We start from the raw sequence: 26,870 nt of genomic DNA, 5'->3' as shown, positions 1-26,870 counted from the left end.
GCTTTTCTTTCGCCATGTTCGACGACGCCATATCATGCCACAGGCCGTCGATTCATACCGTGTTATGGTATCAGGGAGTTGAACCTAGTCGGTAATCACAGTATTTCATGGCTTGCAGTTACTTCAATCTCATAACATTAGTGGTGGAACATTGCAACATTTACGACAGAAAACGACCGCCTCCGTGGTCTAGTGGTAGAGTGTCCGCCCGGAGAGCGGAAGGTCCGGGATTCGATCCCCGGCCACGTCATACCAAAAGACGTTAAAAGTTGGTACTTGTTGTTACCCTGTCTGGCGCTCGGCATTTAGGGGCTAAAACAAGGACTGGTCTGCTCGGAGTCAGTATACTGTGTCTGAGTGGGGTATTCATGTTAAACTGCGGCATGGTATCTCAGTGAGCTAGAACTTTAAATCTGCATCAGTGGCGCCTACTGTAGGACTATATTATGTTAATTCATGACTCATTTTTATTATCGTAGCAGGTTAGAAGTATATTGGTTATGACAACTGAAAATGCTTTTAGTGTTTTGTGTGTGCAGGTCATGTTTTTAGTACAAAAACATTCTTGTTATTTCAGATGTGCAGCCCTCTCCTTACTGTGTCTACAAGTTTTTCGATTTCGATGATCATGACTCCATGATTCTGCCCAACACGAACAACCCTGAGTTCAATGACCACAAGACGTACCCTGTGCCGATGACAAGTGATCTGGACCAGTATCTCAGAACTGTGGTATGTTCACAACTTTGCCCAAAATAATTAATGTACAGTTTTTCTCATGCATACTTACAACTTCATTTTTTTATATTCATATATATTTACATCTTCAATACTTGCCATGCTTGCCATGCTTGCCACCTGTTGGGATTCTGGGTAAGACTATAGATTCCAAGCAACCAATGTAAGAGGCAACTAAATGGATACACTAAATGAATAGGGTGGTCAGGTTTGATGACTTGGTTGATTACATGCCATTGCATCCCAATTTGTGTGGATCGTGGCTTATGACGTCTCCACTGGGTACTCTTGTCCAGACCCAGAATACTGCTGAGTGCGGCATTACACAACAAACAAATCATGGTGTTGTATAAACTGTGTTATAAACCTACTGGCTGTTTGTGTAACTCGATATGGAGTTTTTGAAATTGTGGTAACACCTCGCGGGAGGGCTTACAATCATTGTAAACCCTTGATAGAACAAAAATTACGAACAGCCTACGAGACGCACGTGCAGATTTCGTGCCATTGCGAGATGCACGTGCAGATTTCGAACCGTTGCGAAACCCACGTGCTGAGGTCACCGGTTTCATTGAACCGAGTTCACGACTGCAGGCGATATTTCATCTCCGATACAGGTTATACATTTGAGAGTTTTTATTACAGTTATTTAATTAAAAACGTTGTCTATGCGATGAGTCGGTTTACAAGTTGGACAAACCATGTCTCCTCGAGATTACTAGAGATTGTAAACCCTCACATTCGGGAACGTCCCTCATGTCAGGGTTTACAATCTCTAGTAATCCCTCGGAGACATGGTTTCTCCTACACTTCTTTCATATGGTGAGGTATTGATGATGGCATGTTTGGTGTCATTTCTTTTTCAGGGCAGTTATATTTATGTTTCTTGCATTATGTAATTTTAGTAGTCTCATGAATCTGTGCTCACAAATGAAATCTGAAACCCATGATGCTGTCAAATGCATGTTTTTACTAATTGTCTTGTGGAAATTGTGTAGCACTATGTCGTTATTACATGGCATCGGTTGGATGAGATGGTAATGTGACTAATCCTTCTAGCATCTCATCAGGCAGCTTGGTTGTATACTCCCCAGGGAGCTGAGAATGAAAGTCAAGTGCACACTGATCTATTGACCATGGTAATAACAGTGTAGCGCAGTGAGCAGGCATTGGTGGGGGAATTCGGTACATTACAAATGCCCATTATTATTAGTGGGGCAGGGGATATAGGTACGGGGCCTGTCAGTCGTCTTCTCAAAGGGGACAAATTTTCTAAAAAACAGTTTAAGTCAGAGAAATGAAATCTAACACACTGATTTTACTGGTCATTATTGCAAATGAGTTTGAAAATTGGTGTCGTAAGTTTATGTTTTCCAGAGTAATATCCCTTGCTCCATGCTCAACTTTGTGCATAGTGTGTGCAATGGGGACAAGTTTTCTCAGAAACTACTGAAGTTGGCTTGTCTAAGAGATACTTATCAAGTCATTTGTGTGTATTATTTTCACATTTAATCATTTTTTTCTGATGACATAAGGCGGCCCAAGTGCCAATATGAATAGGAATCTTTTTCATAGTTTATATTCACAACTATATGAACAAACATACAAGTAATTCTAATGTGTCCCATGGTGGGGGAGAGTGATAATGCTGTTTTCTTGTTGTTGTTGTTGTTTTTCAGAAAGAAATACAGATTTCATGAATAAATGTTTGGTTTATTCTTCCCACAGCATCTGAATGTGTATGTGTTTGACGACACCGACCCCGACGACACGGCATACGTGGGCCTTGCCCAGATCCCCCTCATTCCTCTCGCTCATGACAAGGGCGTGTCGGGTGTGTTTGAACTGAAGCGAGCTGACGGCAAGACTAACGGCTGCATCAACCTGGAGCTCCGCTGGCAGTACACCTACATTCCCCCGAAGATGCCAATCAGGTCACCACGAGCGGTACGCTGGCCTATTTCTGTTTTAATATTTCACAAATGATTGGAGCACCACCTATGTGATATAGCGGTAGGGCGTCCGCCCGGAGAGCGGAAGGTTCAGGGTTCGATACCCATCCGCGTCATACCAAAAGACGTTAAAAGATGGTACTTGTTGTTACCCTGTCTGGCGCTCGGCTTAAAGGGGCTAAAACAAGGAATGGTCGACTAGGAGTCAGTACACTGTGTCTGAGTGGGGTATTCATGTTAAACTGCGGCTTGGTATCTCAATGGGCTAGCACTATAAATCGGCATCAGTTCGGACTAGTACAAGCAGCCACACATGCATGCACGTCGCCATATCAGTGCAATAATCTTGGACGCGACGTTAAACCCAATTTCACCTCACCTCACAAATGATTGCAATGAGTGAGTGAGTAGTGCTTTGAGACACATCAGCAACATTTCAGCTATTCGCAGCGATCTCCCTATGTACTACTCAAAAAAGGTTAAGGACAACCCAATGCTTTCATTTTACTATAATTAATCTGTCATGGCATAACAAGCTGTCATATAGCTGGAATATTGCTGAGTGCGGTTAACCAATAAACAAATAAACATGACACCACACCTAATCATGCTTATGTTCCCTGCATGTTTGTAGCCGGACTACGCTCCTGATGAACCTCCGGAGAAACTTGTGTCTTCCCCTCTCCCCAAGACCCGCATGGCTGCCAAGTTTGCAAAACAAGGCCCTACAGCCACGTCAACTCCCATGCCAAAAGATCGATTGATGGCAGTGGAGTCTCAGATAATGGAAAGTGAACTGTCCTCAGTTGCTGCAACACAGGTGAAAACAGACAAGGTTTTTGTTATGGAGTCAGATTTGTCAATTTGTTGTTTACCTCACATGGGAGCTAGTCATGTAATAAAGAAACATAGCATCCTTTTCATTATCATCGTCAATACGTCCTGGGTATGTATACAGTACGTTAATCCATCATCTGGGAATACAGATGGAAGCTTTGTGGTGTAGTCACTATTTTTTACCAATGAATCAAGTGACAGCCTGGTTCCATTGAGAAGGAAGTCACAGAGTACTGAGACCAGTGAACAATCACTTTATGTCTCACTAACAGCAATGTTTCTGTGAATCAAGTGACAGCCTGGTTCCAGTGAGAAGGAAGTCACAGAGTCCTGAGACCAGTAAACAATCACTTTATGTCTCACTAACAGCAATGTTTCTGTGAATCAAGTGACAGCCTGGTTCCAGTGAGAAGGAAGTCACAGAGTCCTGAGACCAGTGAACAATCACTTTATATCTCACTAAGAGCTATGTTTCTGTGAATCAAGTGACAGCCTGGTTCCATTGAGAAGGAAGTCACAGAGTCCAGAGACCAGTGAACAATCACTTTATGTCTCACTAACAGCAATGTTTCTGTGAATGAAGTGACAGCCTGGTTCCAGTGAGAAGGAAGTCACAGAGTACTGAGACCAGTGAACGATCACTTTATATCTCACTAACAGCTATGTTTCTGTGAATGAAGTGACAGCCTGGTTCCACTGAGAAAGAAGTCACAGAGTCCTGAGACCAGTGAACGATCACTTTATATCTCACTAACAGCAATGTTTCTGTGAATGAAGTGACAGCCTGGTTCCATTGAGAAGGAAGTCACAGAGTCCTGAGACCAGTGAACGATCACTTTATATCTCACTAACAGCTATGTTTCTGTGAATGAAGTGACAGCCTGGTTCCATTGAGAAGGAAGTCACAGAGTCCTGAGACCAGTGAACGATCACTTTATATCTCACTAACAGCTATGTTTCTGTGAATCAAGTGACAGCCTGGTTCCATTGAGAAAGAAGTCACAGAGTCCTGAGACCAGTGAACAATCACTTTATGTCTCACTAACAGCTATGTTTCTGTGAATCAAGTGACAGCCTGGTTCCATTGAGAAGGAAGTCACAGAGTCCTGAGACCAGTAAACAATCACTTTATGTCTCACTAACAGCTATGTGTCTGTGAATCAAGTGACAGCCTGGTTCCATTGAGAAGGAAGTCACAGAGTCCTGAGACCAGTGAACAATCACTTTATGTCTCACTAACAGCAATGTGTCTGTGAATCAAGTGACAGCCTGGTTCCATTGAGAAGGAAGTCACAGAGTCCTGAGACCAGTAAACAATCACGTTATGTCTCACTAACAGCAATGTTTCTCGCTTGTCATTGTGTTCAACATGAGCCATAGCCTCTGGTATCTGCGCTACGTATTGCTTCAATGTCAGGCAGTGATAGGGTTCGAACAGAGCTCATGCATAGGGGACCCGTGAGGATCTGGGGTAGAATTAGGTCTTCAGCAACCCGTGCTTGCCGTGAAAGGCGGCTATGCTTGTGAGTTGTCGTAAGAGGCGACTAACGGGATCAGGTGGTCAGGCTCACTGACTTGGTTGTTGCATGTCATCATATCCCAAGTGCGTGGATCGATGCTCATGATGTCAATCACTTGATTGTCAGGTCCAGACATGATTATTAACAGACGGCTGTCATATAGCAGGAAAATTGCTGAGTGGGGAGTTAAACAACAAACAATCATGCATAGGGTGTAAGTAGGATTCATTGGAAATCTGTGAGTTATACTCTGCCTCGTTTCATTAGACTAAAAATAGATACACTCAACCACTACACTATGCATAGTTGCCCAATGTATTCACAGGTGACGGTCATGTATACAGAAACCTGTAACTACTGACAATCATGACATTTATTTATCATAAATCATGATATTTATTCCTCGACCATTAGCCAAGTTCTGTTCTGTATTTAACGACATTTCCATTGATGATGAGGCTGCCCTAGCATGTATGAATACTGTGTGGTGTTAGAAATTATGGTGGAGGGGGTCCTTTTCCCATTTGGGTTGAAAGAAAGATGCTTCAATTCGAACACTGCTTTGTGTTTGGTCTGAACATATTTGTTGACCATGTTAACATGCATTAACATTCTTGCATGAAGCATGCTCTGGAAAGTCATTGTCTCCCTGTCGTAATAGTCTGGAGAGGAATCTCATAGTTTATTGACTGACTCCTTGGTCTAGTGGATAGTGTGTCTGCCTAGAGAGTGGAACGTTGGGAGTTCGATCCCTGGCCGCAGGGATTTATCTAGGCCTGCTCATAGGCCGATATTTGGCCCCAAATCTGCAGAGAGTGACTTAAAACTTCCAATTTGAATGAATTCCTAAATTTTTCAAGAATGAAAACAGTAAAAAGAATCCAATTTGCCTGTTAAGACACATAGTTTGGAATCCTAGATAATCCCTGCTTAAAATGCCTGTGTCGTATTTACACAATTATCAACTATTTTGGCATCAGTCTAAGTCTGAACATGTTTACGCTTGTGCTGACAGCCGAAGCCAGCAGCACGCCGGAAGGTCCAGATGAACATACCCGCCGTCTCTGTAACGATGGAGGACGAGGAGCAGGAGACAATGATCCAGGATGCAGTGTCCCAGGCAGTCTCCGGCTTCATGCCAGGAATGTCCGAGTCCATCTCCTCAGTACAGGAGCAAACAGGAGGTGAGACACTTGCTGTAGACATTACCCAACTGGTTGTTGCAACACAACCATATAGCTCTATAGGTAGTTGATTATGCATGGCTGACCAGTGTCGTGTAGGTCTTGTTTAGCTGGTTGAACATGACGGTAAACAATCAATACTACGCATTCAGAAGTCATATGTAAGACTTGGATCCACAGGGAGACTTTGATCCATGGCAGATTCTCAAATCAGTGGCCTCACATGTCAATGGCGAACATCCTTCATACCCAGTAATGTAGAATATGTTTTTGTATTGATATCACCTCCTTACATACACCCCACCACCCCCATTTTAGAAACAGATTCTTTGATTGGTAAAGCATGCTTCAGGACATACTGAAGGTGGAGACAAGAATCAACTCAGAAACTTTGAGTACCCTAACTGGTGGATACAGAGGGAATGTTTCGATTTCACTTGTTAGTGCTAGTGACATATGTGATGTCATGACGTCATGCAAAATGGGGGGGGCACGGGTGGCCCAGTCGTCTAAGGCGCCGCGATTCGCTCTGCAGAGTTGCATCCCTTGGGTACGCCAGAAACCTATGATTGTGGGTTCGAATCCCGGTTCACCCCGATTATGTTTCTAGGTTTGTCAGCACCATACCGTGCTCGTAGGTTTCACCGAAGTGGTAAACGTCTAAGACCTGCATCACTTCGGGCTTTCCTCCCACATTAAGCTGACACGCCGTGATATAACTGGAATACTGTTAAAAGCGGCGTTAAACCCAACTCACTCACTCACTCATGCAACATGGGCGTCATGCTTTTCTGCCATGGATTAGACAACCTGCCACAAATTATTGATAAAATCTGAGTCCTTGGTGTTTTATCAAGAGAAATCAGACTTCAATTCCGTTGTCCTGTTATATAGTTCTGCGGTGTGTTGTTGTGAGCCTAACGTTTAGATGTAGTCTAACTGACAAGCATGCTGTGAAAGCTAGTGTTGGAATAGTTGACTGACTTTTCTGTGCTAGCTACTGTTACTGGTGTTACTAGTGTTACTACAGCATGTAGATATAGTGCCAGAGAGTTTGTGCTGGGTTGTTGTGTGAGGCTGGCAAAAACTGCTGGCTTTGAGCTTTTAGATATCAAAACACCTTGTGATCCAACATCATCTGACTTGAACTTACTGATTAGGAAAACATTTCAACATCACTCAACTGTCACTTTAAAACAGTATCAACACTTTTTTTTGTCTACCATTTAAGCCAAAATTATTATTAAATTAGTGCTGAATTGAAACAACAACAACAACAAAATTGAAAAAAGTAACAATATTTTGGATCTGTCGATTTTCTAGGACATTGAATGAATGTCATCCAAAATGTCCAGAATACGGTTTTATATTTTAGTAATGATAAAGCATAATGTCCCATTGAAAGGTTATAAAATCATGAAACTTCTCTAATGTCGATCGTCTCTAGCTAAGTCTATGAGAAGATGAGTCAAAAGTAATCTTTTTTAAGTAAATATCATCCTATGTTGCCATGATCGAAAATTGTAATGCTGATGTAAATACACCTGGGTGTCGTACAAAACAACCTTAGCGCTAGGACTGTCGTAAGTCTGTGTTAAGGCATGGGAGTTACGATCACCTTAGAGCTAAGAACACTTTGTACAACGGCACCCTGGTCCATACACATTTGAATATTTGGGAAGTGTGAAGTTCTATGTTGATACTTAACGGTATGCCTAACAAAATTGTGTAACCATGGTAACAGAGGTAGACTCTAGTGGGCGTGGGGAGGAGGAAGTGCCGGCCAATGAGGTACCGGCCAATGAGGTACCGGTCACTGATGTACTGGCCACTGCGGTACCGGCCACTGAGGTACCACAGACGTATCCCAGTGAGGACGAGCTGATGAGTAAGTCAGGTGTTGTGTGTCGTGTACTCTCACCGCCAAGTCTGTCAACTCACATCCATTTGGAGGTGCTGTGTAATTTGAAATTGCAGTCTCTTCTGGAAATGAATAATCTCTTTAAAGCTGAATATGCATGTTGCATGATCTGTTAATACCCTTCCATCCTCCGAAACCAGTGATCACATAGAAACTAAGGTGACATAGGGAGGGACTGTTCGATATGATAGTTCTTTATTATCCCGAGGGATCAGGATGTTCTGAGAATCAAATGAGATGAGGAATACGAACATTAAAGATGCATCTTATTAAATATATATCGTAGTTGATGCTGAACTTGTATTATTTTGTCAATTTAGGTTGAGAACCAGGGGTCCGGAAACCGTCATATGCGCCGGACATGTCCGATTGGGAATCTCAAATGTCCGGTCTAAAATATTGCTTACCGGACATTTAAATTTTTCTGTCCGGACATTCTTAAATTTTGACCGGACATGATCAACAGATAGGACTGAGCAATTTCTGTCTGCAGTTGTAACACAATGAAGATTATCTACACGGACAAGCTTTGTTTGTTTTGATTGCTGTAAATACATCGTACCTAGAATGATAGTCCAATCGGTCAATCACTGTAATAGGCAATAAACTGAGTTGACACTGATTAATCGAGGATTTATTACTGAGAACTTCTTGTTGATTTGAGTAAAATGTGTTTACAACTGTACATAAATACCTTGCATCATCGATGTACCTCATTATCCTCACAATGCTACGATACGTAACCTCAGTCAAGAAGCGAAAGCGTGACGACAGCCAGTCGACCGATGCTGATCAGTCGAGCGGATCTGCCAAACCCTCAAAGTCTGAATGATCATTTTGTAAGTCGTGGCTAACGACTTTCACTTGGTTGACATACTACGAGGATTTGCAGATTTTATTGTTTTCAGTAGCTAGTCGTATATTGAATCTTGATTGACCGCCATTTTGCTTTCTCGGACGATCGATATCAAATTTCTTTATGGTCAATAATTAAGTACAGATGAAAAAGTATTCAAATAACTACTGCTATCAAAGATAGTTTAGGATTTATGATTATATTATCTGTCTTGTTTTTAAATAATCTTTAGTTTAAAAAAAAAACTTTTCCCGTGAGGTCACGTGATAACCAAATATGGGATAATAGTCTCGATCCAAATGTTACAACGCGTACACTTGAGCAGACTCATGAATATTAATTAGACCGTTCACAACGTTGACAGATCGTTATTATAACAGAAACAAACGTATGTTTTCCATATATATCTAAAATTATATTATTTGTTATTAATTGTCCGGTGAATTAAACAATTTAAATTGAAACAATTCATAATTCATCATATTATGAATACGTAACAACTTGTAATTTGTGTGTAAAAAGTCGTACTAAAACACGCTGTTTGAAGGGGGCGTGGCATAAATGTAAATGTCCGATTGGGATTTTAAATTTTCCGGACCCCTGTTGAGAACATTATAGAAATGATGCTAACTTTAATAAATAACAGGCAGAATCTATTTGTTTTTACACACACACTAGACATCTATAATTTAGATGATAAAGTTGCTTCTGAAAATGTAATCTGTTTTTATTGACATTTGGAAGACACAAGGTACATAGCCTCACATTTTCTTGGAATAATTTTTTTTCAAAAGCTTCAGATCAATCTGACTCGGACACAATAAACACTAAGTTTTCATAACTTTAGTTTATTAAGTGGAAACACTTAGAATATTTTTTGCATCTCTTAAAAAATGTTTCAGGCACATCTACGTTATCACGTGTGTACAGCGTTAGTTACCATGGATACTGTTTGATTAATACTGTGGATGTTCACTATGTTAGTCCTGGTTTTTGAGGATGTGTTATCTGCATGTGAAATTGATACCCTGTGTGTGAACCCCGCATAAATATAGTTCCGAATGTTTGCTTTTGAATTTCAGGTTTTATTATTAATTCTTTAATCATAGGGATACCTTTAAAGACGTTGCTGTGTTTTGAGACTTTTAATACTTACAAGCACTTGTTTTGGCATACTAGCTGTTATCTATGATAATATTTTGTGCTAATAATAACCTCTGAAGTTAAGTCCCTTCCCATCTTATAGTCCCACTAGGCTCACAGGATCATCGTGGAGGTCATGTGACCACGGAGGATGACACCGAGGGGGAGGAGCTTCAGCCTAAACCCTCCCCCTCCCCCCGTAATCGTCACATGATGATTGAATCGGGGTCGGAGGAAGGTAAACCAACTGTAGCTGCTTACGTCCCCAGCTTGAGTTAGCACACTTCATCCTCAGTTATCCAGGGTATTATAACCGTTCTACAGTAATAAATACCCTGGACCCATTTGCTGCCATGGCAACGCTTCAGAAGTAACTTCACCATGTCCATCTATCCTCTCTTACTTTGCTCAGAAATATAATTTGTAATTTGATTGGATGGTTATTTTTTGTCATGCCTTTCAAAATATTTGTTTGTTGTTTTACACCGCACTCAGCAATATTACAGCTATGTGATGGCGGTCTTTAAATAATCAACTCTGGACCAGACAATCCAGTGATTGATCGCATGAGCATCGATCCACGCAATTGGGATAGATGACATACACGAAGTCAGCGAGCCTGACCACCCGATCCCGTTAGTCGCCTCATACGACCAGCATAGCTGCCTCTTTCGACAAGCATGGGTTGCTGAAGACCTAAACTACCCCGGATCATCATGAGTCCCGCCACATACTAATTGAATTGAGTGGAAACAGACACGCGATGTTAGTAAGATCATGGAAAGCACATGATTAGTATAAATAAGAACAGCATGATATTCTATCAAATTTTAACGTTGAGTATGATATTCTTAAGAAAGTGATGAAGTGCCGAAAAGGCAATACTGTTATTGAGAGCGCACTTACACATGTTCCCTTTCAATTTAAGCTCAATGCAAAGCAATGGTAGTGAATGGGTCTGGGGTATTTATAAAGGCAGAATGAAGATAATACCCTGGATAAGTGAGGATGCATTCTCTGCACCTGACCTATAGTTCCTTAGATGGTCTGTATTCACACATTCACTGTTCCAGAGTTTCATTTTCAGGTTCTCTTCATATTTCAGTGTTCATGATAGTTACATCTGTTTTTGTTGGATATAAGCATTGTGTATGGAGAAGTTGGTGTGAAAATCGGAAAGATGTGTTTGATCAAATTTCATCATTTGTCATAGTTTTTCTACTAAATTTTGATGTGTTAGTTCTTCTTTTACCTGTTTGTCTATTACAGTTGTTAGAATGAGGAAATTGAATAGATTGTTTCCCATTTTACATAAAATTATTTTTCCAAAGCTGAGATAGACCTTTGGTTCAGGTTTCGAAATTACATGGAAAAATCCATCTTGGAATTTGTTTTGATTCCTGGTAAACTAAAATAACAAAATTCTGCCATTGGTGCCAAGTTGACTCGACTGTTGACGCTGACTTTATTTGTCATATGGTTTAAAAAATAGATTTCTAACCCTGTCATGTCAGGCATACCATGACCAGTTTGTCATTAGCATTATTGGTCCTGTAGTTCTCCATAAAAATGTATCGTTAGTCCCTATTTTCCATTTCATTTTGCAATTTACCAGCACATTTGGTGGGGCCATGGATTAGCCAAGTGGTTAAAGTGTCCCTTGTCACACTACATTCTTATTAATGAATGTTTCTACTCCAATACAATCCTTCTCTGTGGAAAGATCTGTAGGTTATGTCAAGAGAACTTTCAAATCAGTCATTCTGATTTGAGGTGTCTGCATGCTTGATATTAGTGAATGAAGCATACAGACAATACCTGATTTCTGTATCTCATAAACAAAGTTAAACTTCCAGTTCCGAATGTAAATAATAAAGGCCACACTCTTGTACTATTGTTGATATTTTATACAACCTGCAGTTTCTTAGCTCCATGGCATCTACACTTAATAGGGAGTACCATCAAAGGTACCATTGTGTTAAATGTGTGTTTTCTTTTGTTAAAATCGAAATTTCCAAAATGAGGTGGTTAAGAAATTCTGAAGAATTGTTGACTGACTGTTTTAAGATCTTTTATTGATGCAGGACAATTGAAGTTTGTTCATGGTTCAGTTGTTGTGACTTTCTATGGAGTGATTGAGTATGGTTTTATGCCGCTCTTAGCAATATTCCAGCAATATCACGGCGGGGGACACCAGAAATGGGCTTCACACATTGTCAGGAATCGAACCCAGGTCTTAAATGCTTTAATCACAAGGCTAACCGACCGACAATATTATATTGCAGTAAAAGATCTGAGTTTAGTGAGTTCCAGATAACTCCCTACATGGGTACAATGTGTGAAGCCAGTGTCCTGCAGAGGGCACATAGTGCTGGAATATTTCAACAAGTGGTTTAATACCCTACTCACTCAATCACTCACAACATTTTAAATGTTTCTCTAGTTCATGCCTATACATTTACCGTATTCGACGTAATAAGCGCTCAGAGTGCTCTCAAAATTAGAAATAGGAGGCTCTTATTAGAATATCATTTTGGTGAAAAAAAGTAGTTGAAAGATATATTTCGTGGTTTATGCTGACAGCCTGAAATGTTTATGTACGACAGATATATTTTTCTAGAATTAAATTGCCTATAATTAAGGGTGCATATAACACATGAGTGCGTATTGTTCGCTAATAAATAAGTCTTGTGAACATTGATCAATCAGAAGGAGTGCTAATTGGGATTGTTCACTAGCCAATATATTCGCAAATACTGCCGTGTGTGCTTATTAGAGCGGGGTACTTATTACGTCGAATACGGTAGTTTAGTATTGTTCTTCTACCATTGCTTTTCAAGATGCCTTGAATGTGATGTTCATACCGAGTCATTGATTTCATGATTATTTTACTTTCATTATCTTTTTCAGATTATTTCTTCACTTTCTTGAGAATTTAGCAAATTTGTCCTTCATCATTTGCACTAAAGTATCTTTTTTACACACATCATGTTGAAAAACAGTCTGTCAGCATTTGTTGATTTGTTGTACATTAAACATCTGCACACTCGCATCAATGTCTGAATGTTTAGATCAGGTTATAGTAAGCATCCTATTATTAATTCCTTGTGTCATCACTTTTGAAAAATGTGCTTTCAAATTAGACCAGACTTTTTGTAAAACTTAGTTTACGAATCCACCAACTCCCAAAAATTAAAATGTGAAAATATGATTAAAAAATGAAAATCAGTGTGTTTTTTATTCTGACAACTGAAAATAAGTAAAATGTTTATAAAAATATTATAATTACAACCTGTTAAAAATTTATCTTTAAAACTTCACACTGGGTAAATTATGATGAATCGTGAGAAGAAAGATACAAAAGAAAAATTAAACTTGGAAATATGAAAAAAAACCAACTATCTGATGTTTGTGGCAAAAAATCTGTAAGTGAAAATAAGAAGAGAAAAAGGTCTAGCCGCAGAGTTTAGGGAACTAGAAGGTCATGTTCACTGCCTCCTGCTTGTTTTGTGAACATCCGTGTATAGATGGATATTGGTGGATATAACAAATCTTCTAAAAAGTAAAGACATCTTTTTGAAAAATCGGATTATAAATGGTAAACTTTTTGTAGAAGATTACTGTTTAGTGTAAAGCACTAAAATCAATGGGAGCCTTGAATTGATATAAATAATCACTTTTGTGTTATGTCTGTATTTGTGAGTGTGACCATGGCGACATACTGTCAATGATTGGGTTGCTTAGGCATGTTTGGTATTAGATACCATTATTGTACACCCTGCGAATCTCAGGAATCAATTCCAGTACAAGCAGCATCGTTCTGATATTGACTGATTCCTACTGATGAAGTCATTACACCCAGTGGCAGAAAGGAGGAAAAATCATTCCATTTTTGATAAGCTATGGGTCCGTTATGACATCAGTGTTAACTCCTGTTTTAGGCAAGCGAAAGCCAGTCCCCAGACCCAAGGCGCGGACACAATTATCCCGAAGTGGTAGGAAGCATGTGCATGCAGGGCAACTTGTAGTCTTTATGTTATATACGTGGGCATGAATAACACTTCATGTGCTGCACCGGCACCTGGACGTCCTACATATTGTAACTGACATGTGTCAATCAGCTGTCAATCAAGTCACAGAGCATCAGCTGTGTACATATTTCATTGCCATCATTGTTTATTGATTTGTATATTTTAAAATTAAATGTCTTTCTCTGCTAGAAAAATGGTATACGCTTTTCTAAAATTAAGGTACCTCTATTTTTAGCTCACCTGGCATTAAGTTCAGGTGATCTTGTGTCTTTGAATGCTTGTCTGGAATCTGTGCTCATACAATTCAGATTGAATTGAAAAGTAATTTGAGTGGTTGCCATGTTTAATTTGATCTATGGTCTTTTATGAAACAAATTCTTTCAAATATCTGACCAGAATTTTCTTTTTCTGGTGGTGATGGTCAGTGGTTGTTTCTGCATGGCTCGATAGTTTGGTAATTAATGACAAGTGTTGTATTAAACTATACCTTTCAGATGTTTAGCATATTTTGAAACATGTTAGATTTGAAAGGTTTCAACAGTACCAAGAATCTAATGGAAACACATCTTCCTGAGGCAAGGGAGTTAACTGACTATAAAAGTCCTGTTTCCACCCTTGCTGAACTTGGCTGGAATTATGGAGTTATGTTTTGGCTGGACTAACGAGTCAATGCATGGTCCAAAGTAAATTGCGTGTCAAAATTGACATCCAGTTAAAAAACTGCCGTGCAGGATTTGCAAAGCATGTGTACCATCAACTTAGCGTCAACAGATATTTTCCAAATCTTTTCAAGATTTTAATCAAGGTGCTCACGTGATTTGATGCACTTCACGAAGTAAGACCTGAATTATTACAATGTAGATCCTTTATTATTAATCAGAATGTCTTCCATGGGCAGTGCCATTTTGTTTGAAGCAAATGCAATATGAGAGGTAGAATCTGATTGGTCAATAGAAGGAACATAACCCATAATAGCCACTGGCGGGGCTGTGATCGAGCCTAGAAATTCCAGCCTAGTTCGGGAAGGGTGGAAACAGGACTTTTATAGTCAGTTAAATCTGTTGCCTCGGGATGATGATTGAAACAAATGAGTACAGAGATATATTTAAGAATAGATTTTGATAAACAATGAATGGCGTGAAATATTATTAACATACTTTACATCAGTTAAGTGTGATAACTATTAAATGCCAGTTAATCCTGCATATTCAATGCTTGTAAAAACAGGTTTATTTCAGTACCTAGTTATGTCACAAATTGTGATGTTTTCATTGGGAAGTTGGTATGTGTAATAGATGTTAGATGACAATAACCCACAGCAGCCATAGCTTCGGGAATACAGCTAATCTTGACATAACAGATATTGTGGTGAAAGGGAATAGTTAAAATACATGTATTTTGTTACAGTGATCAGATTGTGATTTTGTTCCGGGGTTCGTGTCTGAATCGTGGTCAGTGATGCAGCTTGCAGTCTGCAACTTTAGCCACTAGTCCGAAGCCCAAGTCTAGTAATTTTCTGTTTGGTATAGTAAGCTCAGCTGATTATAGTCTATTTGATAACACTACGATCGACTGAAAATAATGTTAAAGACAGCAGACACAAACGTCTTTGGCACGGACTGAACTGGGTACAAATCTGCAGTTTGTGTACTGGCAATGTTTAACATGTTTTCTGAGGTCAAGTAGTAATTCAGGGGGTACTACCCCTTTGGGAATTTGGGATTAGAATAGGTCCCCAGTAACCTGGCCTGGGTGTAAGAGGCAGCCAAATGGATCTGGGTGCCTTTGTACAAAGGGATCTTAGCGCTAAGGTGATTGTAACTCACATACCTTAACATAGACTTACAACAGTCGTAGCCCTAAGGTTGTTTTGTACAACAGCACGCTGGTGGTCAGACCTGGTTGATTATATGCCATTGTACACAGTGTAGATTGTTGCTCACGATATCACTCACTGGATTTTCTGGTCATAAGGCTGGAAAATTGCTGAGTGTGACTTTAGACGAATCACAAATATATGTTTGTCACTTCACTCTACCAGTATGTGCCTAAAACTTTGAGAATACTACCCCGAACATGGCTCTTAGCATCAAAGTCATTAGAGTTACGGGTGGCCCAGTCATCTAAGGCGCTGAAAATTCGCTCTGCAGAGTTGTGTCCCTTGGCCACACCAAAGACATGATTGTGGGTTGGGGTTTTCCTCCTACACGCCGTGATATAAGTTGAATACTGTTAAAAGCGGCGTTAAACCCAACTCACTCACTTGCTCACTATTATTATTAGTGGACTATTATTAGCTGAGGTTACTAGACCAAACAGAATTTGACTAAGTCAGGCTTCAGTCTAGTGGGGCTTTCCTCCTACACGCCGTGATATAAGTGGAATACTGTTAAAAGCGGCATTAAACCCAACTCACTCACTCGCTCACTAGTATTATTAGTGGACTATTATTAGCTGAGGTTACTAGACCAAACAGAATTTGACTAAGTCAGGCTTCAGTCTAGTGGCTATAAAGAACGGGCTACTAAATGTTGGTCAAGTTGCATCACTGTGGTTGAACATCTATCAAGATAAGGTTGTTTTCTTCATTAATTATTTTATTTTTGGTGATCAAATTAAACACCTATTCCTGATACTTGTCATCAACGCTCACATCATCTTTCATCATCTGAAGTATGTCCCCCTTCTGTGTGGTCAAGGATGTCCTGACTCTGGTGATGACACCCGACACAATGTCACATTAGCATACCATTACCACGACTGTGTCATCTGTGTATAACAATCAGTGTCTCGCTTCACGTGTATAGTATTGTATGAATATTGTTTCTAATTTGTAACATTACTAACTGTACATATGACAACTGACTTATTCAATTGCTGTACATTAACTGTCTGCCTAGAGTAGCTGTACGCTAACTGTACTAACTCCATGGTATTGTGACATGCGATGTGGTACAGGTACAATAACATTGCTATCGTGTCTTTTATGGTGTGAACATTTTTTTCAGATGGAGTTCTGTATAATAAGAATGTTTTAGTCTTCAAATAGGAAATAATCATTAATATCATAACATTAATAAAAGTAAAGCTGGGAAAGAAATATCAACAATTAACCACTTTTGAGAAATTTTAATAAATGGTAACGTATGAAAATAGATGATAATCAGTGATAAATAAAAAATATTTTCTTTGTTATATATGCTGATATTTAAAAGTATATAAACATTGCAATAATTATAATAATAATATGCATATTTATAATGTGCCAAATCCACACCCTTCAGCTTGCTCAAAATGCAATAACAGTGTTGTTGTGACTGTTACCTTGATGTTTACTGACACTACAAAGTATGTTGTTTCTTTCAGACTCAAAAGCTGGAGAGGTAACTCCTAAGGTAAGCTCTTTTTATTTCCTTGATATCGTGTATAGAGTTTTTAACGAGGGTAGCCTAGTCGTAAAGGTATTAGCTCATCATGCCAAACTTCTGATTTTGATTCCATGAACCTATAAACCCATCTTTGGTGTCCCATGGCGATATTGCTTGAATATTACTAAAGGTGTAACACGGTACTCATTTGTTTTTTGATAAATGCCTTTTGGCAGGGAATTTACCATTAAAATATTGCTGTAATATTAGGTGACATCCATTTTTATGTCACAGTTACTTCAAGATTATTTGCAAGGATTCCTCATTCACTTTTGTTCGAAGTCAGCTATTGATGGATCAGAATTGTCTAATTGATTAATCTCCATTAGATCTTTGATCAATTTGCCAACATAGCTTCATTTTGAGACCAATTGGAATGTCACAAAATAGATGCACAATCAAATTATACTGTACTTTCATGATATTGGAACAAGCAGTGATGTCACCCACATGCGACTGGACTTTTTTGCATGCTATGTCAAATACAACCTGAACATCTTGTTTTAAGAGAACTTCCCTCTCCTGTCTTAGTTTTGAGGTGTCATCTTTTCCAGCTAAAACTCTATTTATGACAGTCTAGGAATCAGTTAAATAGGTCAGGGGCTTGTTTGTACGAGGCCACCATTTTGAAAGTAGATCCATGCCAAGAGGCATTCTGTTGTTCATAATATGCTCATGAACAAGAAAACTGCTGTGGTCAGGTAGTGATAGACGAAGTTGGAATGGCTACATCCCTTCTAAAACCATGTGGGGTTACAGGTGGCCCAGTCATCTAAGGCGCTGAAAATTCGCTCTGCAGAGTTGCTTTCCTTTAGGCATGCCAGAAACCTATAATTGAGGGTTCGAATCCCGGTTTGCCCCGATTATGTTTCTAGGTTTGTCAGCACCCTACCCGTGCTCATGGGTTTCACTGAAGTGGTAAACTGAGAATACTACCCCGAACATGGCTCTTAGCATCAAAGTCATTAGAGTTACGGGTGGCCTAGTTGTCTAAGGCGCTGAAAATTCGCTCTGCAGAGTTGCGTCCCTTGGCCACACCAGAAACCTATGATTGTGGGTTCGAATCCCGGGTTCGCCCTGATTATGTTTCTAGGTTAAACCCAACTCACTCACTCACTCACTCGCTCACTCACTCACTATAACCAAACTTGGTTGTATCCACTGTTGGCTGGATTTAGATTTATGACTGCCAGAGCTTCTGTTTTCAGCAATCTCCGAAGCCGATGGATGACACAATGTTTGAAGATGAAGGTGAGTAAGGTTGATTTTCGCTAAAACAGTTTTCTAACTTGGGATGTTTTGTAAACTTATATTTCATATTCCCTCAGAAACAAAGCTGGGATCACTTATTTAAGTTGTACAGGAGAAAGCCCTGTGTATATAGTGATTACTACAGGAGTGGCTATCAGATACCATTTATCTTACAAGTTGTTTCAAACTTCATCCAACAAAGCAAAGTTACATACATTTTGAAACAAGTTGTAAAATAATTGTTAAATTAAACAAAAGCTATTTATCTGTTTTTTACACACCCTAAAATCCACCATTTTAGCATCGAAGCAAGGTATATTTTGTCTATTCTCATGATCACAATGGAGCATTAATACAATAACAACGGTCACGAGTGACGTGACCCGTCTTACTGCTTACTAGACATACCTGGTGTGACCTTCCACATAAAAGTTTCCGCCACATCTGTTGGTTATCAAGGCAATGATGATAATGCCAAGTAGGCAAAATCAAAGAAAATTTATGAACACTCAAAAGTTTTGACACAGACGTAGGTGAATTTGACTGAAGCATGAGTAACTTGTCAATAAATTACAATCAGGAAAATAGTCCATCATAATCTGATCTTAACATTCGTGACCAACTCGTGTTATTCTGGGACAAGCCGAATAACGACTCGTGCCCCTCTCATGGCCATTTTTGCGACCAGGTTCCGTCTTAGCGCAAATGGGCAGACCTGAAACAATTGTCAACTCGTTGCGTAATGGTTCACACATTTCCCCATATATTATATATATTTCAGATGCAATTTAAAGCACATCGGGACATGCGGTATTATACAGTATGATTGAACACATTTAACTGTGTTTTGGGTATATATTTAGATGCAAGACATATGTATAATCAAAAATTATTTCTGAGGGATTCTTTGACGAAGAACTTGAAATCATACTTGCATTCTGATTGCTTTGTCATATTTTCGCACATAACATTCATCGATAGGGGGACGAGTCTTCTTGCAGGTTACGGAAAGGGGCGAGTGGTAACGAATGCTGATCTTAAATTTAACAAACTGAAATTCAGACTCATACAAAGCTAAGTTGCATGCCTTGGGGCAGAATTGGTTTTAAATGATCTGGCAGTGATCCACGGGTCAGAGATCTGGAACTGATCAGTTTAGAAGACCGACTCTCAGTTTTGACTTGGCTAAATGTGTGTGAAATTCCTTTGAATGACAGGATAGGTAATAAAGCGTTCATGCCAAGCACTGCTTGTCCCACAACTAGGCGTATATTATTGTGCTGTTGTTTAGCGCCGCATGGTTCTTTTTACTCATAAGCCGTACTATTGTATGCAGAACAGGAATTGCATTGTGACCTCCTCAGGTCATATGTCACTTCAGGTCTTCCAGACGTTTGGTGTCTTCCTTTAATTTGTCACATGCTGGTAGGATATTTGGAGGTAGGCTACCAGTGTATGTACACCTCGCCACCTTTAATACGAGGTGGGGCACGAGTGGCCCAGTCGTCTAAGGCGCCGCGATTCTCTGTGCAGAGTTGCGTTCCTTTGGACGCGCCAGAAACTTATGATTGTGGGTTTGAATCCCTGTTCACTCCGATTATGTTTCTAGGTTTGTCAGCACCATACCCGTGCTCGTGGGTTTCACCGAAGTGGTAAACGTCTGAGACCTGCATCACTTTGGGCTTTCCTCCAACATTAAGCTTACACGCCGCGATATAACTCGAATACTGTTAAAAGCGGCGCTATACCCAACTCACTCACTCGAACTTTAATACAAGGGAAGACATGTTTTCCCCTGCCTGCAGTTGTATTTCTGCAACATTCTCTTTTGTCCCACTCCTGGTCAATATGCAATGCATTCCAGGCCAAAGTAATATTTCTGACTGTTGTAAACAATCCTACATTTGTCATACGTGTTGACAGAGTCGATCGATGAAGAGATTACTGAAGAATTGGAGAGTCAGGGCAACACGCTGACAGAAACACATCCAGGGGTACATTCCTCACCACCATCAGAGAAGGTGTCCGAGTCGGAGTCAGAGCCACCAAAGATAGAATCAGACAGTGAAGGACTTGTGATGATCAAATCATTGCCATCCAAGAGGAAGATCAGAGCTGCCAAGCCAGTGAGTACCATACCATCATCTTGGAGTTCACTGACTGTGAAAGGCCAGTTTCCACCCTTGCCAAACTAGGCTGTGATTTCTGGGTTCGACCGTAGCCACCAGTGGCTATTACGAATTATGTCCCTTCTATGTCCCTTCTATTGACCAGTCAGATTCCACCTCTCTTAGCAATTGCTTCAAATAAAATGGCAGCACCGAGTAATGACATTCTGATCTATAATAAAGATCTTCATTGTAATAAAACCTGTCTTACCTCGCAAAGTGCATCAAATCACATGAGCACCTTGTCTAAAAACATGAAAAGATTTGGAATATATATGTTGACGGTGAAATTGACGGTACCCATGCCTTGCAAATCATGCGATCGCCCAAAATCTGCACGGCAGTTTACGAACCGGATGCATAGTACCATACCATAGATACCATGATAGACTGCTTGAACAGTGAGTACCATACCATAGATACCATGATAGACTCCTTGAACAATGAGTACCATACCATAGATAACATGATAGACTGCTTGAACAGTGAGTACCATACCATAGATACCATGATAGACTGCTTGAACAGTGAGTACCATACCATAGATACCATGATAGACTCCTGGAACAATGAGTACCATACCATAGATACCATGATAGACTCCTTGAACAATGAGTACCATACCATAGATACCATGATAGACTGCTTGAACAGTGAGTACCATACCATAGATACCATGATAGACTGCTTGAACAGTGAGTACCATACCATAGATACCATGATAGACTCCTTGAACAATGAGTACCATACCATAGATACCATGATAGACTGCTTGAACAGTGAGTACCATACCATAGATACCATGATAGACTGCTTGAACAGTGAGTACCATACCATAGATACCATGATAGACTCCTGGAACAATGAGTACCATACCATAGATACCATGGTAGACTGCTTGAACAGTGAGTACCATACCATAGATACCATGATAGACTCCTGGAACAGTGATTATCATTGGGCCATTGAAGCTACATGCTTGTTCCCATTAATGAAATCACCTGAATTTGGTCAGTATGGCCTCCACCACAGTTCAAATCCCAGATTTACCCTGATTATGATTCTGGGTTTGTCAGCACCAGACATGTACTCATGGGTTTCACCACTGCTGCTCAATGCTGCATTGAACCCAACTCACTGACACATCTCATACACACCGCTGCAACTACAGACATGGTGTGTTGCAGGGTAACACCGTCACAGTCATCATCTCCAACCTGACCCTGGAGGAGGACTGCGCCATCATGTTCCGGGACAACATCAAGCAGCTATTCGTGGAGTACAAGTTCCTCGGCCTGGACCCCCAGGAGACGGAGACTCCCTTCTCACTGCCCAAACCCAAGCCATACCAGCAGATCACGTACAACTTCACCAAAAGTCAGTAGTCACGAATAGTCATGTGCCTCTTAATCAGTTTCAAAAAGAAAAAACTCAAGACTGATTAATCATTGACAAGTTCTTTGTTTGACATATTATTTCATATTTATTTAGCAATAAGAGATACAACTATGAGTCTGCCATCCTTCATTTGTAAGGAGGAACAGGTCAAAGACATTGACTACTCTTCGGAGCAGTGTTATACCCACTTCACTCTCATCTAGTGGGGACCCAGGTTAAATATTTAGTTGCTTGTTGGGAGACGTGACTAAAATATATTGGGTTGAATAGCTCAATGACTTGGTTGAGTGTGTGTTGGGAGAGGTGACTTAAATATATTGGGTTGAAAAGCTGAATGGCTTGGTTGAGTGTGTGTTTGGAGAGGTGACTTAAATATATTGGGTTGAAAAGCACAATCACTTGGTTGAGTGTGTGTTGGGAGAGGTGACTAAAATATATAGGGTTGAAAAGCTGAATGACTTGGTTGAGTGTGTGTCATCAGGTCCTGATGATATTGGTAGTGGCTCAAAATATCAACCACAGGTTGGACATTTGCCAATTTGTCGGTAAAACAACAAACAACATACAACATAAGAAAGATTTCAGGAACCAGTGCTTCTAGAATATTGTTATGAGATATGTTCTCTGTCCGCAGCTATACAGGTGGACATGGAGAAGAACTATGAGAGGAGGCAGTACCTGGCCAGTATGTTGCTGCCTGATGATCCAGATGGAGGAAAGTGAGTGTCACTATGTCTTGGTACATTGTCTTTGTGTGGCATTTAGTAGTTGGAAATGTAACTGATGATCAGCTTCTGTATTGTAGAGACATTTCTGTGTAAAATGTTTCTTGGTTTGTTGTAACACAATTATCAAGGACCGTATTCGATGTAATAAGCGCCCAGGGTGCTCTCAAAATTAGAAATAGGGGGCTCTTATTAGAATATAAGTTTGGTAAGAAAAAAAACAGTTGAAAGATTGTAAATTTCGTAGTTTATGCTGAGAGTCTGAAATGATACGAAAGAAAAGTATGTGCGTATCATACACGACAGATATATATGTAGTAGATGGTCATAAATAAGATTTAGGCCTGAGTTTTATTCATATAAGTAGAGTGTGAAACAATGGAGTAGAACGAACAGGGTCCCTATCTCTTACAGGTAGCCTATATTTATAGCAGTGATTTTGCAACAGACAAATGGCATTAGGATATATTCAACATTTTTTCAAAAACATTACTAATTCTAAAACGATGTCCAGGACATTTTGATAGTCGTGTATGGCTGCAAGATTGCTGATGTGGTGTTAAGCAATAATTACTCACTTGGGACATTTTGAATGACTATCAACTGATCTGAAACCCTGTTCACTGGCACCATTAACACAATATGCAAGGAACTATTTGAAGTAGTTTTCACAGGGGATTATCTTGAAGAATTAAAGTAATTGAAGTTGTACATGGATGGGTGAAGTATGGAATGAAACAAGATCACTCTGTTGATCACTTGCTTGATAACGGTGTAGAAGCTACGCTGAAATGTTGATCCTTCATACAATCTTGTCCTTGTAGTTCATAAGTAATGGAGCAAGCTGAAGTCATGGTCATTTCTTTTTTCAGGCAATATATAAACAGTCAAACCATTTGTAACTCATTTTTCATGCTACAATGTTGAAAATGTGTTTGCACTCCAATCTATAAAAGTTGACTGAATCACTATTGTTTTAATTTAACCATTGTAATTTTGATTTCCCTCCAACATTTCTCTAAAAATGATATACCGTATATTCTCTCTAAGCTGAACTGGGGGCACAAGCGGCCGTGTCATTTTGCCGCAGCAATTTGCTGTGCCGAGTTGCGTCCCTTTTGCGTACCTGAAACCTATATGATTGTTAGTTCAAATCCAGTTCGCCCTGAATATGTTTCTCAGTTTGTCAGCGCCATACAGATGCCCATGGATTTCACCAAAGTGGTAAATGTGTAAGACCTGCTAGCTTCAGGCTTTCCTCCCACATGAAGCTAAGGTGCCATCATATAACTGAAACACTGTTCAGAGCGGCATAAAGCCAAACTCCCTCTAAATCTAACTGTCTTTTCAGGATCAGGTTCACCTTGGTGAGTGAACCACCGGAGGATGACCAGGATGCTGACTGCGAGGATGTGGGCGTGGTCTATGTCAGTGTCAAGGACATTCTACTTAAGAAGAAGGATGTCAAGAATACAGATATGGACAGTGAGTATCTCGCAGGAGTCATGTGGCTACAGATATATTGAGTGGACATGGGTGGCAGAGTCGTCTAAGCCACTGCAATTTGCTGTGCAGAGTTGGTGTGCCTTGATAAGGGGTTCAAATCCCAGGGTTACCCTGATTATGATGATTGGTTTGTCGGCACCGTACCAATCCTAATGGGTTTACCCAAAATGGAAAATATACAAGTTTTTTGCTTTGTTTGTTTGTTGTTTAACGCTGCACTCAGCAATATACCAGCTATATGACTACGGCCAGTAAATAATCGAGTCTGGACCAGACAATCCAGTGATTGATATCATGAACATCGATCCACACTATTGGGATCGATGATATGCATCAACCAAGTCAGCGAGTCTGACCACCTGATCCCGTTAGTCGCCTCTCACGACAAGCACAGTCACTTTTTACAGGGTTGCTGAAGATCTATTCTACTCTGGATCTTCACGGGTAAATATGTAAGACATGCCTCACTTTGGGCTTTCCTTCCACATTAAGTTGACACGCCACGATATAACTGATATTATTCAAAGTGGCACGAAACATGACTCACTCCGTAGTGACTAATAATTACTGAGTATCCATCTGGAACTAGATGTTTTGTAGTACTACACTGTAGAGGAATGGGGTTGTGTTCTATGCTGTTGCTAGGAGACACAAATGACCCGATCCCATCACCTCATACAACAAGCATCGTCGCCTTTTGAGGTCAAGCATGGGTTGCTGAAGACCTATTCTACCCCGGATCTTCACAGGTCGATGAAACACATGAATACAGGGGACCTGTGAAGATCCGGGGTAGTAAAGGTCTTCAGCAACCCATGCTTACCATAAAAAGTGACTGAAAGGATCGGGTGGTCAGGCTCACTGACTTAGTTGATGCATGTCATCGTATCCCAATTGCGTGGATCGATGCTCATGACATTAATCACTGGCTTGTCTGGTCCAGACTTGATTATTTACAGACCAACGTCATATAGCTGTAATATGGCTGAGTGCGGTGTTAAACAACAAACAAACATGTGTTTCATCATTGTTTTCATTTGTACATTTCAGTTCTGGATGTGAATGATGAGACGAAGGTGATCGGCCAGATGAACCTGACGGTGGAATGTCTGTCAGCTCTGGAGGCCGTGGAGAGAGAGATGCAGGTGGAGGGCACATACTGAACTCAACCCAGCTGAGCTAATGAGTGAACGCCACTGGAACTTTATCCTGAACGTGTCAGATGGCTGTAGAAATGTACTGTACATGAATGAATGTCATATAAACTTTATACTGAACATGACTGAAACGTGCTTCACATGAATGTTTGTCACTGAAACATGGACTGAACTTGACTGAAATGTGCTTCACATGAATGAATGTCACTGAAACATGGACTGAACATGACCGAAACATGCTTCACATGAATGAATGTCACTGAAACATGGACTGAACATGACTGAAACATGCTTCACATGAATGAATGTCACTGAAACATGGACTGATCATGATTGAAACTTGCATCACGCAGAGGACTGCCACTGAAACAATGTATTGGGCATATCTGATGGCTATAGAGATGTACTGTACATGAATATATGTCACTGAAACATGGACTGAACATATGTGAATGTCACTGAAACATGGACTGAACATATGTGAATGTCACTGAAATGTGCTTCAAATAGAGGACTGACACTGAAACAATGTATTGGACATGTCTGATGGCTATAGAAATGTACTGTACATGAATGTCACTGACACATGGACTAAACATATCCGAATGTCACTGAAACATTGACTGAACATATCTGATTGCAGAAGAAATATACAGGACATCAGAGACCACTTTTATGTAATTAGCTTCAATGTCTGAAGAAATACCACAAATGCAAGACAATTTTCTGAGTTGACAGTGTATTGCAGTAGACACTATAGGAATTATATTATTTTGCTGCATTTCACTGGCATACATAGTGCAGAGTCCATTAGGGATTTAAGATCCACTAGTCTCATAACAATGCTATCAGATACTGCATTAATTTACACATTCAATAAATATGGAGTGTTTATCTGGAACTATTTCACACATTTTGAATGCATCTATATTTGCCACAATATCAGGTCAGTCCACTGTTCCTTTTGTGACAGGGGCACGGGTGGCCCAGACGTCTAAGGTGCCGCAATTCGCTGTGTAGAGTTGCGTTCCTAGGGCACGCCAGAAACCTATGAT

At 40.1% G+C, this 26,870-nt stretch overlaps 1 protein-coding gene across 1 annotated transcript in view; it reads left to right on the top strand.

Annotated features, from left to right (window-relative positions):
- The window catches only part of LOC139454052 (protein fantom-like), a 55,694-nt gene extending 28,824 nt beyond the window's left edge, over positions 1 to 26,870 (top strand). Inside the window, exons 26-39 of the mRNA XM_071235541.1 lie at positions 578 to 732; positions 2,467 to 2,685; positions 3,325 to 3,510; positions 6,063 to 6,231; positions 7,976 to 8,119; positions 10,255 to 10,389; positions 14,093 to 14,146; positions 17,549 to 17,577; positions 18,819 to 18,861; positions 20,785 to 20,987; positions 22,217 to 22,406; positions 23,062 to 23,146; positions 24,504 to 24,637; positions 25,709 to 26,870. Coding sequence (XP_071091642.1) covers positions 578 to 732; positions 2,467 to 2,685; positions 3,325 to 3,510; positions 6,063 to 6,231; positions 7,976 to 8,119; positions 10,255 to 10,389; positions 14,093 to 14,146; positions 17,549 to 17,577; positions 18,819 to 18,861; positions 20,785 to 20,987; positions 22,217 to 22,406; positions 23,062 to 23,146; positions 24,504 to 24,637; positions 25,709 to 25,821 — 1,859 coding nt within the window. The 3' untranslated portion in view covers positions 25,822 to 26,870. The remainder of the gene's footprint in view (positions 1 to 577; positions 733 to 2,466; positions 2,686 to 3,324; positions 3,511 to 6,062; positions 6,232 to 7,975; positions 8,120 to 10,254; positions 10,390 to 14,092; positions 14,147 to 17,548; positions 17,578 to 18,818; positions 18,862 to 20,784; positions 20,988 to 22,216; positions 22,407 to 23,061; positions 23,147 to 24,503; positions 24,638 to 25,708) is intronic.

The sequence above is a fragment of the Haliotis cracherodii genome, unplaced genomic scaffold, assembly GCF_022045235.1.
Source record: "Haliotis cracherodii isolate W230 unplaced genomic scaffold, xgHalCrac1.p SCAF_10, whole genome shotgun sequence".
NCBI lineage: Eukaryota > Metazoa > Mollusca > Gastropoda > Lepetellida > Haliotidae > Haliotis > Haliotis cracherodii.
The sequence above is the reverse complement of the archived record's forward strand: the minus strand, read 5'-3'. Positions and strand labels throughout refer to the sequence as shown.